The following is a 16502-nucleotide window of genomic DNA, read 5'->3' on the forward strand; positions in this document are numbered from 1 at the left end:
GTGAAAACAGGATGGTCTAAGAGTTGCCAGGCTACAACAAGAAGTTTGCTCAGTATAAAAGGGAGGTTTAGCTGTTTCAACAAATGCTCAGAGCAAGGAAAATGTGTATTATTGATGCTGCAGTTTCCAAAAGACAGTTTCCAAGCAACTGTTTCCAAAAGACAGCAAATCTCTCCAACTACAGGACAATATTACCGTAACAGGACTTTTTTATTAAAAAAAAGAGGTAACTTTTCCAGTATTTTCTCCTTTGCTAATTGTGGCGTCATTCACATTTCCTGCCACCTCCGGGAGGTGAGTTTCTTTATAAAAGCATGCACCAATCACTACATTGCTTTAAATAATCCTTACAATTTGGGAGAGAGCTGGTTCTTCCCAAAAGATGAATAGAGATTCTATTCTACGGCACTTTCAATCGCTGCACACAATATTTTAGCCGATCTAGAATATTTTTGTTTGCAGAACAGCACTGGAATTTTTCTACTAAGAGTTCAAATAAATGGATGCAGATCTGCACTTTCAAACAGTCAGGAACTGTGAACATTACAAGCTATAAAAATATGATTTTATTTCTCTTCATCTGGCACTCAAAGAAATGCATGGTCAATTAGCACTTTGCCAGTGAATGGATTTCATTGGCTGAATTATGACATTACCAGATAATTCAAGACAATTAAGAATGGTTATCTCCAAGTTTTAAATACTTACTCCAATATTGCTGATCTCTGAACCCAGAACTGGCCGATCTGAAGAGGAAGATTCCGACCTTGTCTTTGACAGTTTTACTCGTTCTGCCACCTACCAATCAGGCATGACCGTCAGAATTAGTAATTGCCATGCACACATTTCAAAAACTGCCACGTTATGAAACTAATTAATTTATTAACATATTCAAATACACCTTTAAATTGAGACCCTTGCGGCATGGTAGTATCCCTACCTCTGAGCCAGTAGTTCCAGGTTCAAGATCTACCTGCTCCAGAGGTGTGTAATAACCTCTCTGAACAAATCATTTACAAAATACTTTTTAACACCTTTAAATCTACCCAAAAGCCTCTGAATAATGGGCAGGCTATCTCCATATTCCAAAGCATATCTACGTGCCTTTATATTCTAAAATACTCTCAAGAGGACGCAACTAAGATTTCCCAGCTAATTACTATCAGTTGTAGACCGATAGTGACTCACCTTCGCAATAGGGAAATCATTGCTGCTACTGCTGGTGCTGAGCTCACCAGTACTGGGATTCACTGGTCGATTGGCTGCAGTCAAACGATTTGGACTAACTGGGCCAGTTGCTTGTATGCTTTGTAAACGCGTCTGCAGCTCCCGAACCTGAATTAAATGGGACAGAAAAGGAAAACCCAATGCATGGTTAGTGATGTGTCATCACAGATTTAACGAAGTTATTTCAAAACAGCATAAATAAATAGGTGTTCAACTGTAATTCTTCAAAGGATAGTATACATTATTTAATGATTGCCACTTTATTTTGCAATTAGAATTAAAATTTGATTTTATTGTCTTGTGTACTCAAACAAGGCAGGGCGCAAGCTTAAAGGGTTTTTTTTTTCTGTGGGTTTGAACTTCGGAGGTGTAGTTGCACTGTGGGACTATTGAATCCTGTCAACACTTGCCTGCAGATTCAACAACAGCAATTTACAATCTCACCGGATTTTTAATGCCCAAGGCACTTCACAGAAGCCTATTAAGAAGCCAAATGTAAAACTGGACCATATGAGACCGATGTTGATAAAATGGTTTTAATGGGTGGCTTAAAAGAGAAAAGGAGCATAGGTGGCTGGAGAGATTTAGAGAGAAGGTTCCGGAGCTTAGGTTCTCGGTAAGGTAACAATGGTAAAATTATCAAATATTGAGGAGGCTCAAGAGGGGGAAAAAAGAGATATACACAGATCTTTTGAGAGTTTTGGGGCTGGAGAGGATTAAGGAGTTTGGGAGAGGTAGGCAGCAGATGGATTTGGAAATATATGAAAATTTTAATATCCTTGAGTTGATTGACTTCCAGTCACAGAATATCAGAGAGTCAGGCTCTTCAGCCCACCATTTCTATGCCAATCAAATACCAAACATTAATCCTACTTATTTGCACCTGATCAAGAGCCTATTATGCCCTAGAAATTTAAGAGCTCACCTAGATGCTTCTAAGTGTAGCAAGAGTACTTGACTCCACCACCTTCTCAGGTAGCGCAATCCATATTTTCTCAGATCACCTCAAAACCACTTACTCCTCACATTAAAATTGTGCCCTATGGTCTAATTTACATCTGTTATGGGGAAAAGATTCTCACATCTTACCCTGCCTCTACCTCTCAATTTTGTATAGGTTAATCAGATCCCCTCATCAGTCTTCCCTGCTCCATGGAAAACATACCCCAGCCAAACTAGTTTCTCATCATAATGGAGACTTTTCAACTCAGGTCAATATCCTGATTAATTTCTTCTGCACCCTTTCCAGTGCAATCACTTCCTTCTGACAATGTGGTGACCAGAAATGCACACAGCATTCCATCTGTGGCATAAGTCATAACAAGACTTACTTGCTCCACTATCGTACAGCTCATCTAATGAAAGCAAATATCAAATACACCTTTTACACCATTGTCTACCTGTGCTGATACCTTCTAGGATCCATGGATGCCACGATGGCTCAGTGGCTAGCACTGCTGCCTCACAGCACCAGGGACCCAGATTCTATTTCGGCTGTCTGTGAAGAGTTTGTATGTTATACAGTCATAGACATGTACAGCACAGAAACAGACCCTTCGATCCAACTCATCCATGCTGACCAGACATCCCAACCTAATCATCTCATTTGCCAGCACTTGGCGTATATACTTCGAAACCCTCCCTATTCATATACCCATCCAGACGCCTTTTGAATTTCCAATTGTACCAGCCTTCACCACTCCCTCTGGCGGCTCATTCCATTCACGCACCACCCTCTGCATGAAAAAGTTGCCCCTTAGGTCTCTTTTACATCTTTCCTCTCTCACCCAAAACCTATGCCCTCTAGTTCTGGACTCACCCATCCCAGGGAAAAGACTTTGTCTATTTATCCTATCCATGCCCCTAATGTTTTTATAAACTATTATGAGTCACCCCTCAGCCTTCGATGCTCCAGGGAAAACATCCCCAGCCTGTTCAGCCTCTCCCTATAGCGAAATTCTTCTAACCTCGGCAATATCCTAGTAAATCTCTTCTGAACCCTTTCAAGTTTCACAACATCCTTCCCACAGCAAGGGGACCAGAATTGTACACAATTTTCCAACAGTAGAGGAACCAAAGTCCTGTACAGCCACAGCATGACGTCCCAATTCTTATACTCAATGGTCTGACCAATAAAGAAAAGCATACAAAACGCCTTCTTCACTATTCCATCTGCCTGTGACTCCACTTTCAAGGAGCTATGAACCTGCGACTCCAAGGTCTCTTTGTTCAGCAACACTCCTGACGATCTTACCATTAAGTGCATAAGTCCTGTAAGATTTGCTTTCCCAAAATGCACCACCTCATATTTAAATTATCTAAATTAAACTCCATCTGCCACTCCTCAGCCGATTAGCCCATCTGGTCAAGATCGTGTTATAATGAAGGTAACCTTCGCTGTCCAATACACCTCCAATTTTGGTGTCATCTGCAAACTTACTAACTATAACTCCTGTGTTCACATCCAAATCATCTATCTATATGATGACCCAGAACGATCCTTATGGCACTTCACTGGTCACAGGCCTCCAGTCTGAAAAACAATCCTCCACCACCAGTCTTCTACCTATGAGCTAGTTCTGTATCCAAATGGCTAGTTCTCCCTCCATTCTGAGATTTAACCTTGTTAACGAGTCTTCCATGGGGAACCTTGTCGAACACCTTACTGAAGTTCATATAGATCACAACTACCACTCTGCCCTCCTCAATCTTCTTTGTTACTTCTTCAAAAAACTCAATCAAGTTTGAGACATGATTTCCCAAGCTCAAAGCCATGTTGACAATCCCTGGTCTTTCCAAATGCACGTATATCCTGTCCCTCAGGATTCCCTCCAACAACTTACCCACCAATGATGTCAGGCAGTTCCCTGGCTTGTCCTTACCACCTTTCTTAAATAATGGTACCACGTTAGCCAATCTCCAGTCTTCTGGCACCTCACCTGTGACTTTTGATGATACAAATATCTCAGCAATGGGCCCAGCAATCATTTCCCTAGCTTCCCACATAGTTCTAGGGTACACCTGATCAGGTCCTGGGGATTTATCTACCTTTATGCATTTCAAAACACCCAGCACTTCCTCCTCTGTAATATGGACAGTTTTCAAGATGTCAGCATCTATTTCCCTACATTCTATGTCTTCCAGTTCTTCTCCACAAATACTCATTCAGTATCTCCCCCATCTCCTGCGGCTCCACACAAAGGCCCCCTTGCTGATCTTTGAGGGGCCCTATTTGCTCCCTAGTTACCCTTTTGTCCTTAATGTATTTGTAACAAGCCTTTGAATTCTCTTATTTGCCAAAGCTATCTCATGTTCCCTTTTTGCCCTCCTGAATTCCCTCTTAAATATACTCCTACTTCCTTTATATTCTAAGGATTCTCTCAATTTTTCCTGTCGATACCTGACATATGCTTCCTTCTTTTTCTTAACCAAACCCTCAATTTCTCTAGTCATTCAGCATTCCCTATATCTCCCAGCCTTTCCTTGCATCCTAACTGGAATATACTTTCTCTGGATTCTCGTTATCTCATTTCTGAAGGCTTCCCATTTTCCAGTCGTCCCTTTATCTGTGAACATCTGCACCCAATCAGCTTTTGAACGTTCTTGCTTAATACTGTCAAAATTAGCCTTCCTCCAATTTAGAACTTCAACTTTTAGGTCTATCCTTTTCCATCACCATTCTAAAACTAAGAGAGTTCTGGTCGCTAGCCCCAAAGTGCTCCAACTCCCCAATACCTCAGTCACCTGCCCTGCCTTATTTCCCAAAAATAAGTCAAGTTTTGCACCTTCTCTAGTAAGTACATCCACATATTGAATCAGAAAATTTTCTTGTACACTCTTAACAAATTCCTCTCCATCTGAACCCTTAACACTATGGCAGTCCCAGTCTATGTTTGGAAAGTTAAAATCCCCTACCAAAACCACCCTATTATTCTTGCAGATAGCCAAGATCTCCTTACAAGTTTGTTTCTCAATTTCCCGCTGACTATTAAGGAGTGTATAATACAATCCCAATAAGGTGATCATCCTTTTCTTATTTCTCAGTTCCACCCAAATAGCTTCCCTGGATGTATGTGTGGGAATATCCTGCCTCAGTACAGCTGTAATGCTAACCCTTATCAAAACGTTACTCCCCCTCCTCTCTTGCCTCCCTTTCTACCTTTCCCAAAAAGTGTTCGTATCCTGGAACATTAAGCTGCCAGTCCTGTCCATCCCTGTGCCATATCTCTGTAATTGCTCTGATATCCCAGTCCCATGTTCCTAGCCATGCCCTGAGCTCATTTGCCTTCCCGGTTAGGCTTCTTGCATCGAAATAAATGCAGTTTAAGTTATCAGTCCTACCCTGTTCTCGGCTTTGTTCCTGCCTGCCCTGACTGTTTGACACGCTTCTATTCTCAACTGTACCAGTCTCAGATTGATCTGTTTCCTCAGTATCTCCCTGGATTGTCTCCTCCTCCTTTCCAACACCCCCCCCCCCCACCCCCCCCATTAGCTTAAATCCTATCCAGCAGCTCTTGCAAATCTCCCTGCCTGTATGTTAGTCCTCTTCCAATTCAGGTGCAATCCATCCTTCTTGTACAGGTTACTTCTACTCCAGAAGAGATTCTAATAATCCAAAAATGTGAATCCTTCTCCCATACACCTACGCTTCAGTTCTAGTCTCCTATTCTTACCCTCACTAGCTCGTAGCACTGGGAGTAATCCAGATAATAATACCCTCGAGGACCTCCTTTTTAAATTTCTGCCTAACTTTTTATATTCTCCCCTCAGAATCTCATGTCGTTGGTACCAATGTGCACAATGACCTCCTGCTGGTCCCTCTCCCCTTTGAGAATATTTTGCACCCTCTCTGAGACATCCTTGATCCTGGCACCAGGAAAGCAATATGTCATTCTGATTTTTCACTGTTGGCAGCAGAAACATCTGTCTGTGCCCCTGACTAGAGAGTCCCCAAACACAACCGATTGCTTGGAACCAGATGTACCCTCATTACATCAGATCCAGTCTCAATACCAGAAACTTGGCTGTTTGTGCTACATTCTCTTGAAAGTTCATCACCTCCTACATTTTCCAAACCAGCATACTAGTTTGAAATGGGGATAGCCATAGAAGACCCCTGTACTACCTGCCTACCTCTCCTACCTTTCTTGGAGTTAACCCATCTCCCTGACCGTATCTGCAGCTTTTCTCCCTTCTTATAACTGGCCTCCATCACACCCCCTAGTTCTTATAAATTCCTCATTACCTCCAACTGTCACTCCAACCAATCCATTCCATCTGACAGGATTCGCACCCAATGACATTTATTGCAGATATAATCCTCAGTAACCCTTAAACTCTCCTGAAACTCCCACATCCAACAAGAGGAGCATATCACTCTACTAAAGACAATTTTGCTCCTTCCAATCTAAATAGCACGGTCTTATTGCTTTACAAAACACTGCTTCAAGCTAACTTAATACTTATGGCTTATTATTTTTGAAACTTAATCAAGGGACAGATCCCAATAATAACATTCAACAAGAGAGAACCCACTCTACTCACTATTGTAGATTTACAGCATGGCTATATTTAAAAACTATTTACTCGTCTGTTCCTCTCCCAAACAGGTTCTTCAAAGATGAGTTGTGAATTTTGCTGCTTGTCAAGCTTTCCTAGACACACACTGATGTCCAGCGATACATGAATTCAAACAGCAAAGGCAGTAACCATGCAGATTCACTGCTGTGTCAGTTAGCAGCATGGTTTTCTTTCTCTCTCTCCCTTACAGACCATGCACTCGCTGCAATTGTCTGTCTTTCTCCTTTTAAAAGTGCTGTTGTTTTGATGTTTTTTCCCTGGAATTCAAGGAAATCACCTCCGATACCAAAAATACCTCAAAAAAGGAGCAGACTGTTACGGCCAGAAATTTTTCCCATCCTCCATTTTGGATTACCCTAAATCCTTCCCTCTCCCCATGTCTATGTGAATTTCCTCTAGGTGTTCTGGTTTCCTCCCAGATTCCAAAGTTGTGCGGGGCAGGGGGGGATTGGCCATGCTAAATTGCCCATAGTATCCAGGGATAAGCAGGCTAGGTGAATTTGCTCTGGGAAATGCAGGGTTATAAGGGTAGGAGTGGTTCTGGGTGGGATGCTCTTCAGAAGATCCACACTGTACAGATGCTATAATTCAATGATTTGTACACCAAGGTCCTTTTGTTCCTCCCTGTGGAGGACTTATTAGACCTCCCAAAATGTATCAACTTAATTTATTTCTGGTAAATGCAAGCTGCAATTGCTCAGGTCAATACCAGATTGTAACCTTATGCTACAATCAATACCATCACCAATTTTCATGTTATAAAATGACTGATTATACTTCAGTATTCACATCCAAGTTATTAATGTACAGAACAAACAGCAAGGGTTTCAACACCGTGGTACATCACTGGTCACAGGCTTCCAATCACAAAAGTAACCCTCCACCACCACCCTTTGCCTCCGATTTGAAAACCAATTTTAGATGCCAGTTTACCAACTTGCCTTGGATCCCATGGACATTTTTTTGGGCTCTTACCTTTTGGACCAGCTTTTTATGTGGAACTTGTCAAAAACTTTATTAAAGTCTATGTAAACTCCATCAACTACATTACACTCAATCTTTTTGTTACTTTTTCAAAAAATGCAATTGAATTAGTCAGGCAGGCTTTACTTGTAATAAATCCATACTGATTATTCCTGATCAATCCCTGTTTTTCCAAATTTTGATTAATTCTGTCCCTCAGAATTTGTTCCAATAATTTTCCGACACTTGACCTTAGACTAACTGGTCTGCAATTACCTGACCTTTGTCTGATGCCCTTAATGAAAAAAAAAGAACATTAGCTCTCCTCCAATCATTTAGCACTTACCTGTAGTCGACAAGCTTTTAAATATCTCCACCAAGGCCAAGCAGTTTCTCCCTTTACTTCCCATAGCAGCGTGGAATATTTCTCAGAAGGTCCTGGAGATTTATGTACCTTTTTGCCTGCTAAAACACCTGATGCCTCCTTCATATTAATGTTAATATATTCTAGAATCTCACATTCACAGCTGAAATCTGCAGCTACAATGTCTTTCTCTTCTGCAAAAACAGGTAAGGAATGTTCACTTAAGGCCTCACCACATTCTCTGGCTCCATGTATAGGTTGCCCCTATGGTCTCTAATAGATCCCACTCTTTCCCAGTAATCCTCTTACTCTTAACGTACTTGTAAAATGCCTTGGGACTTTACTTCATCTCATCTGCCAAAGATATTTTATGGCCCTTCTCTGTTCTCCTAATTCCTTTTTAAGTACCTCTCCCACACACTATATTTCTGAAGCACTTCCCCTGTTTTAATGCACGATACTTTACATTGGTAAAGAAAAAGGAAGTAACCTATCACTTGCTATCCCTTGACATCCAAGGCTCCCTGGACTTGCTGGCCTTACTCTTCACTCTTAGGGGAACACAACAGCCCTGAATTCTCACTGTATTACTTTTAAAAGACTCCCACTTTCCAAATGTGGACTTACCTGCAAGTAGCTGCTCCCAGTCTGTTTGTCTGTTCCTGTCTAATGATATTGAAATTGGACTCCCCCAAGTTAAGACACTTAACTTCTGCACTATCCTTATCCCTTTCCATAATGACTTTGAAACTTAAGAGTCATAGTCACTACCCACCAAAACTTCAACTGCTTGACTGGCTTAACTTCTTGGATTTGGTCTAGCACTGCTCAATGTCTATTAGGACTACCTACATAGCATCTCCTGGATGCACTTAAATCCATCCAGTTTAATCCTTTCACACCAAGGCGATCCCAGTTAACGTTTGCAAAGTTGATACCCCCTAACAACTATAACCCTATTTCTCTCACAGCTGTGTGATTTGCCTACATATCTGCCCCTCTATCTCCCACTGATGTTGGGAGGCCTACAGTATAATTACAGCAAAGTAACTGTCCCTTTTTGATCTCACATGAGACAGTGTGGGTAGACCTTAGAAACTAAAAACAGGCTACGTGGGTAGGGTTTAAAAACCTAAAAGGGACAAAATAAATGTGACGTCTTGCAACAGGAATATCGAGAGTTTGAGAGTATAGTGGGCGGCACGGTGGCACAGTGGTTAGCACTGCTGCCTCACAGCGCCAGAGACCCAGGTTCAATTCCCGACTCAGGTGACTGACTGTGTGGAGTTTGCACATTCTCCCCGTGTCTACGTGGGTTTCCTCCGGGTGCTCCGGTTTCCTCCCATAGTCACAAAGATGTGCGGGTCAGGTGAATTGGCCATGCTAAATTGCCCGTAGTGTTAAGTTAAAGGGGTAAATGTAGGAGTATGGGTGGGTTGCACTTCGGCGGGTCGGTGTGGACTTGTTGGGCCGAAGGGCCTGTTTCCACACTGTAAGTAATCTAATCTAATCTAATCTGTAAGTAATCTAATCTAATTAAAGAGGAAGACTATTAAGTTTAAGTTGTTTGGATTACATTAATAGTCTTCCTCTTTAATCTACTCCAAAACACTTGATGTTTCTGTTGCAGGACCTCACTTTTTTATTAGCCCATGTTGTTGAAACTGACATGCACTGCAACTGCTAGCTGTTCATTCTATCCCTTCACAATGCCCTGCAGCTGCTCAGAGACATCCCCAGCCTGGCATCAAGGAGGCAACTTACCATTCAACAGACAAAAACAGAAATTGCAGAAACAAAGCTGAAGGAGAACCTAAAACGTTAACTCTGTTTTCTCTCTACAGATACTACCATACATGCTGAGTTTTTCCAGCAACTTCTGTTTTTGTTTCTGATTTTCAGCATCTGCAGTTCTTTTCATTTGTTGTATACCATTCGAAAGTCTCATTTGTTGCCACCGAACGGTCTGTCAGTTCCCTAACAACTGAGTCCCCTATCATTAAAGCTCTTGTAGTCTTTTTGCTCTTCTGCTGTGCAGCTGACCAAACCATGTTGCCATAAACTTCGCTGTTGCAGCTTTCCCAGAGGGCTAAAACCAGCCCCCAAACCCCCAACAGTATCCAACATAATATATCTGTTTGAGAGCAGGGTGGTCAAAGTGGACTGCTGTACTACCTGCCTTGGCTTACCTGTAGGTCACCTAAAACTTTTCTGCCTGTATTACCCTTGCTTGTGGTGTGGCTAACTCACTAAACTCGCTTTCCATCATATCTTCAGCATCATAGATGCTCCACTGACAGTCCATCCATACCTGCGCAATCAGGAGCTGAACACAATTCCTGCATGCAGGGTCCGCATGGACATTGGCAGTGTTCCGGATTTCCCACATATTGCAGGAGAAGCATTTCATAGGGCTGAGTTCTCCTACCATTGTGATCCTTAACAATTATAAGTGATACAATAGGAACCAATTACTCAATCTTACCTACTAATCTCACACTCTCACACCATCCTAACAAATTACAAATGTCAAGTAAAGAACTGACACACTGCCTCCCTCCTAAAGCTAGTACCTAAGCAACCAATCCTCTTTCACATTATGAACCTTGGTATAGCTACAGGAGCTGTGTCCCTGGATTCAGCGACGATTCCACCTGCTCCTCTCCCGCTGCTGCTCTGACTGAGCTTGACTTGGGCCTCAGGCCTTTATCTGCAAGCTGCACGGTCACTGCTCACCGTCAGATATGCTCCTCTTTGCTCCTCTCCCACAGGTGCCCCAACTGAGTTCCAATTTGGAGCCAGCCTACATCAGTGAGCCAAGGGATGATCAGCAAGCTGAATTGGCATGAATAAGTCTAGAGCTTTGGACAAACTTAAGAGGGCAATGCATGAGAGGACAGTTAAGAGTGCACTGAATTTCTTAAGTACAGAGGTGAAAGTGAATGGATGAGGAATGATGATTGTGGCAGGACAAAGTTGTGTGATATCACAAAGATGAAAATAGAGGCTTTTAAATGACAGCATGGATACATGGTCACAAGCTCAACTCAGAGTCAAATGCTTCCAAAAGTTTGTTAAGTCTGGTTCAGTCTCAGACATTTGAGAGAAGTGCACAATATGGGTAGCCAGTTAATTGAGATCGAAGCTGGACCCAAAGACAATGGCTTCAATCTTCCCAATGTTTAACTGGATGAAATTGCTGTTCAGACATACAACCTAATACTTCAGCATCAGAAATGGAGTCAGCAGAGGTGGTGAAGAAGTGGGAAGAGAAGCCATTGAAAAAACTATCCAGTGACAAAGAAGAAAAAGAATGCAATGCTACCCAGCCAACAATTGTGGAGATATGTTGATTTTGATGTGGCCAGCCATATCAAAGATTACAAATGGATTTTTTTTTGTCAATCTTGCATAAGATGACACTTGCAACCTTGATGACATCAATTTCAAAAATGGAATCCAGAAATCTGACTGGAGGGAGTTAGACATGGAGTTGCATGAAAGATGAGAATGGATGCTGTGAGCAACAACACATTTAAAGGGCAAAGATAATGAGGTCAAGTGTTTGCTCATTCAAGAGGGGTGATGACATCAGACAAAGCAGGATGTTGCCTTAAGTGAGAGAACTGTTAACAGTGTCAGCTAACATAGGGAGGAAAACATCTGGGTGAGATTGGCAAATGGTTCTCAGGATCTTGCTTCACAAAGGTCTTATTTAGTTGTCCACTTCCTGGTAAGTAGTTGAAATGTGCAGAGGAGATATGAAGTTTATACTTTCAAGTTTCTAAGAGAAGCTCCAAGCTGTTTAGTACTTTCATAATCCTAACACAGCATTGTAGCCACATGGACTGTAGCAGTTCAAGACTACAGCTCACCACTATCGCCTCAAGAAAGGAACAGGCAAACAAATACAGAGCAACCTCGATTATCCAGCATTCGATTATTCAAATATCGGATTATCCAGCAAGATCACTAGGTCCCGATGCTCGGCTAAACAATGCTACCCGGCATTTGATTATCTGGAATTCGATTAACCGAGCAAAATACTCATCGCCCGTGTCCTTTACATAATCAAGGTTCCTCTGTAGAGAACAATGATGTTCACTTGCCCTGAAGGATGAGACAATGTACTGCCAGTATTGCATTATTTAAATGAGTCACTGGAGCAATGCTGCACAAGATAGATTCAGATATCTGGCATTTCCAAAGGCAAACCTGCAAATAAATGGCATTTTTTCACAGAAGTGGGGGAAGGGCATGAGGCAATGGGAGAGTCAAGTGTGTCTGAAATTGGCAATGCAACCAAATGCAGGACAGATCGTCAGATACACATACAAAATTTACAGAAGGAATAGTTGTTACCCTACTCAGAGACTACAATAACCGGAATGAATCATCATAAACCATAGAAAGAGATAAAATAATTTACAACAAACAGTATGAAGAATATTTTTAAAAGTTAAGCTTCAACCATTAACTTACATCTTTTTGAAATAATTATACATTCAAGAGCATTAGGCACAACCTTTTCCCCAAAAAACTTAAAGAATTAGAAATCCATTCAGTTAGAGTTTGGTTAAAAAGTACTTTTAGATTAATCAAGCCAGCAAGAAACATCTATCTGGTCTGGCCTACATATGACATTCAAACAGAGGGCAATAAATATCCGCACCATGGTGACTGCTGGTCTTCAATTCAATCTGATTTTCTTAACAATTGATATCAATATAAAAGACATTTGTTTAGGGCATAAAATAGGAGCCTTGCTCACTGTCACATCATCACAGGTATGTAAATTACTGTCAATTTCTGATATATCTGATATTCATCTGAATCATCCAAAATTCAGGAGGAGTTGGGAAAAAGGAAACAAATAGATCAGCAAGAAAATCCAGGAATAAAAAACAACAAACAAATAAAAATAATTGAAAAACAAAATGAAAAAAATGGAATTCACTAGTATAAATGAGAAATAACTGTAATAACAATGGCCAACATGAATTTAAAGTATTTAGATGAACAGAAGATTTGGAATGTTAATACTGGTCTTGTACATTGTGCAATGTGTGTGTTATTTAGCATTGAGACTTTTGGAAAGTCTAGTAAATGTTTCACGTTATATGAAAGTTTATATTTTACTTGTTCAGCCTATTGTAAACTTGTTGCAGAGCAGATATACTTACCCTCCTTCGCAAACGGTCCCTTTCTTCACGAATAGCATTCATTGTAGCCTTTGTCCTGTTTAGGTCATCCTCTTTGCTACACAGCATTGCCGTGAGGCTTTCGTTTTCTTCCCGAAGAGCTGCTAACTCCTTCTCCCATCGAGATCTCTCTTCAGCAAGGGTTGGATAGAAGCCACGCCCCAATACTCCCTCAATTTCCTCCACAGTCTGTTAATAATGTTACATAAGTGCAAATGAAATGTACTTCATTATTATTGTGTGGCAGTTTTAGTGTTTGCAAATTTTTTTCAAGTAACTAGGTCAAAACCAAATTTATTTGGTGGATCAGGATCAAAGCTGACCAGGGGAAATCTCCTTCAATGGATCTTTCAAACCCATCTGCAGATCAGTTTAACTCAATCAGATAGGACAATATTTCTGGCGATTCACTGATACCTTATAAAGGCACAGATGTCAGTAAAAGTTACATCCTCAGGCCCTGAGGTGAAGGGAAGATACTGCCAGAAAGTCAAGCAGTGAACAATTCTAATATTAATCTATGAACAGACAGAAAAATATATACCATGAATCTAGCCTACCCAAGACTCCGCTAACTTCTGAAAACATTTTAAAAACTCAATATTTTATTACATTTTTCGCGAAATTCTCAAAACTGTTGTGGCAGAATGAACTCATTACATGCAGAAATTTGTCTCATTGTGTTTGAGATGGTTTTTGTGATATTAGCCAATGGGACTGAATGACCAATCAATTTTCTTTTCATAATACTGGCTGATAAAGGCACGTTTGCTGCACATCCAAAAGATGGATCTTTGGCATAATTACAGAACCATCACAGGGATACACACTAACAAAATTTACATGCCCAGATATTTATAATGGTACTATAGAGGCAAGAGGGTTTTTTTATAAAAAAAGGATATCGCATACCAAGAACACCAAGACCACGTGTGATCAATATGAGGAGCTGTCTCAATGCCTACTGTGGTCTACAAGGTACACTAGAGTGCACAGGTGTCTGATATAAAGCAAACATTTCAAACATCACCCTTACCTTCCATACCCATGTAGGAATGGTTTGTACTGTACACAAGACATGAAAGGGAGATCAACTTGCTAGATAAACATCAAAATTTTATCATTTTACTTGGTTGGTTGCTGTTATCAGTCTATTTCTTGCTAATCAATCCATATTGTTCCTCCTTCTAAGAAGTTAAATTGCTTTTAATTTGCTCCCATTTAGTCACTGGAATATTTCAATGTAAATAATAGGTAAATACTAATTTCAACAGTCATTTTTGCCCTGAAGTGTGATATAATAAACAATCCCTTCTATCTACCTAAAGAATAAGGAGATAAGACAAAGCTCAATATTTGCTCAAAGCTGGTTTTGCTCAACTGATGTACAGTAGAAATATATTGCCACAAAGTCAAGCGGACAATGGATAATTCCTATATTAATCTATGAATGGACAGAAAAATATATGCCATGAATCTAGCCTAGCTCAAAACTCTCAGCTAACCTTTGAAAATATTCTATTAAAAAAATACTCAGTACTTTATTACATTTTTCACAAAGTTCTCAAAGCTTTTGTGGTAGAATAACCCCATTACATACAGAAATTTGTGTCAGTGATTTTATGAGATTGTTTTTGTTGTATTAGCCATTGGGACTGAATGACCAATCAATTTTCTTTTCATAGTACTGGCTGAGAATGGAATGTTTGCTGCACATCCAGAAGATGGATCTTTGGCATAATTACAGAACCATCACAGGGATACACATCAGGCAAATTTACATGTCCAAATATTTATGTACGGTACTACAGAGGCAAGACAGATTTTTTTTAAAGTATATCACATACCAATAGCAGCGAGACCATGTGTGATCAAACATGAGGAGTTGTCTCAATGCCTCGGTGTGGTATATGAGTTAAACCACAGACCGCACAGGCGTCTGATGCAAAACAAACATTTCAAATAGTGACATGAAAGTAGGCAAAATGAAATTCATGGCCAAAATATTGTTGAATCAAGTAAATAATTACCTTTATAGCCAGGTCACAGTGCTCACTGGCAGTTGTTAGTTGTTCAATGTGTCTGTCCACTTCTGCCACTGAAAGACTGCAACTGCTCTTCTTCCTTCCACAAACTACATTCTCTAGCCCAGTCAATACCCTCTGGAGCTCTGAGTTGAGGTCACTACAGTTATCTAACATCAAAAAAAGCATAAGTGTTCATTTCATGATTACTGCTGATAGCTTAAAACAATAGAATTTCATGTAAACTACGATATATACTCATGTGCAATTCAATCTCATGTATAAGTAGACCCCTTACTTGTGGCCAACAAATCTTGTATTTTCTATATATCTTATAAAAGTCACAGTTACAGATCAACATTTAGGAGTCACTGTGCCTGTCCTTTGCGCTCTGGTCCGGCTTTCCAGTCTGCTGGCCATACTGCTCTGTTCCAGGTCTTCCAGTCCCCCAGCCATCACGCTCCACTCCAGGTTTTCAGATCACTGTATTCCATGGAGCCTGCTTCTGCTGTTTCAGTTACCCGCGGCTTACCGCAGCCCGAACGTATTACAGGGAACGTTCCAGAACCAGGGGGCTGCCTAGTAGGTAAATTTTCCGTTTAAATGACCATATGGATATTGACTTGTTTGTAATTGTCTTTCTTTCACTAGTACTTAAATACTAACTTATTACTCAAAGATGAAATGCAAATGACAATCAAGACCTGACTACAAACTGATTTCTTCAACATGTATCCTATACTCAACCACTGTAGATATTGAACAATATAGTAGAAAAGTATTATAATTTGTACAAGCTGGGGCCATTTTGCTTTGTTTAACTTTGCTAATAGGAGAAAGTGAGGACAGCAGATGCTGGAGATCAGAGCTGAAAATGTGTTGCTGGAAAAGCACAGGTCAGGCAGCATCCAAGGAGCAGGAGAATCGACGATTCGGGCATGAGCCTGAAGAAGCTCTTAACTTTGCTAATATCCAAGAAAAGCACAGCCAGTCAGAGTAGGATAGTCGATGTTTCAGACATAAGCCCTTCATCAGGAATGAGGCTTGTGGGCCAAGGGGGTTGAGAGATAAATGGGAGGAGGTAGCAGGGAATGCACTAGGTAGATGAAGGTTGGGGTGAAAATGATAGGTCAGGGAGGAAGG

General features: G+C 40.8%; 1 protein-coding gene across 4 annotated transcripts in view; it reads right to left on the reverse strand.

Annotated features, from left to right (window-relative positions):
• mcc (MCC regulator of WNT signaling pathway) overlaps positions 1-16502 on the reverse strand; it is a 196356-nt gene that overhangs the window by 67961 nt on the left and 111893 nt on the right. For all 4 annotated transcript variants that reach the window (XM_043710810.2, XM_043710801.2, XM_087998632.1 and 1 more), the window contains 4 exons: positions 15366-15529; positions 13318-13524; positions 1189-1335; positions 709-798 (listed from right to left, as the gene is read on the reverse strand). In XM_043710810.2, coding sequence (XP_043566745.1) covers positions 709-798; positions 1189-1335; positions 13318-13524; positions 15366-15529 — 608 coding nt within the window. The remainder of the gene's footprint in view (positions 1-708; positions 799-1188; positions 1336-13317; positions 13525-15365; positions 15530-16502) is intronic.

The sequence above is a fragment of the Chiloscyllium plagiosum genome, unplaced genomic scaffold, assembly GCF_037043375.1.
Source record: "Chiloscyllium plagiosum isolate Xiang-an unplaced genomic scaffold, Cpla_swu_hap1 HiC_scaffold_2, whole genome shotgun sequence".
NCBI lineage: Eukaryota > Metazoa > Chordata > Chondrichthyes > Orectolobiformes > Hemiscylliidae > Chiloscyllium > Chiloscyllium plagiosum.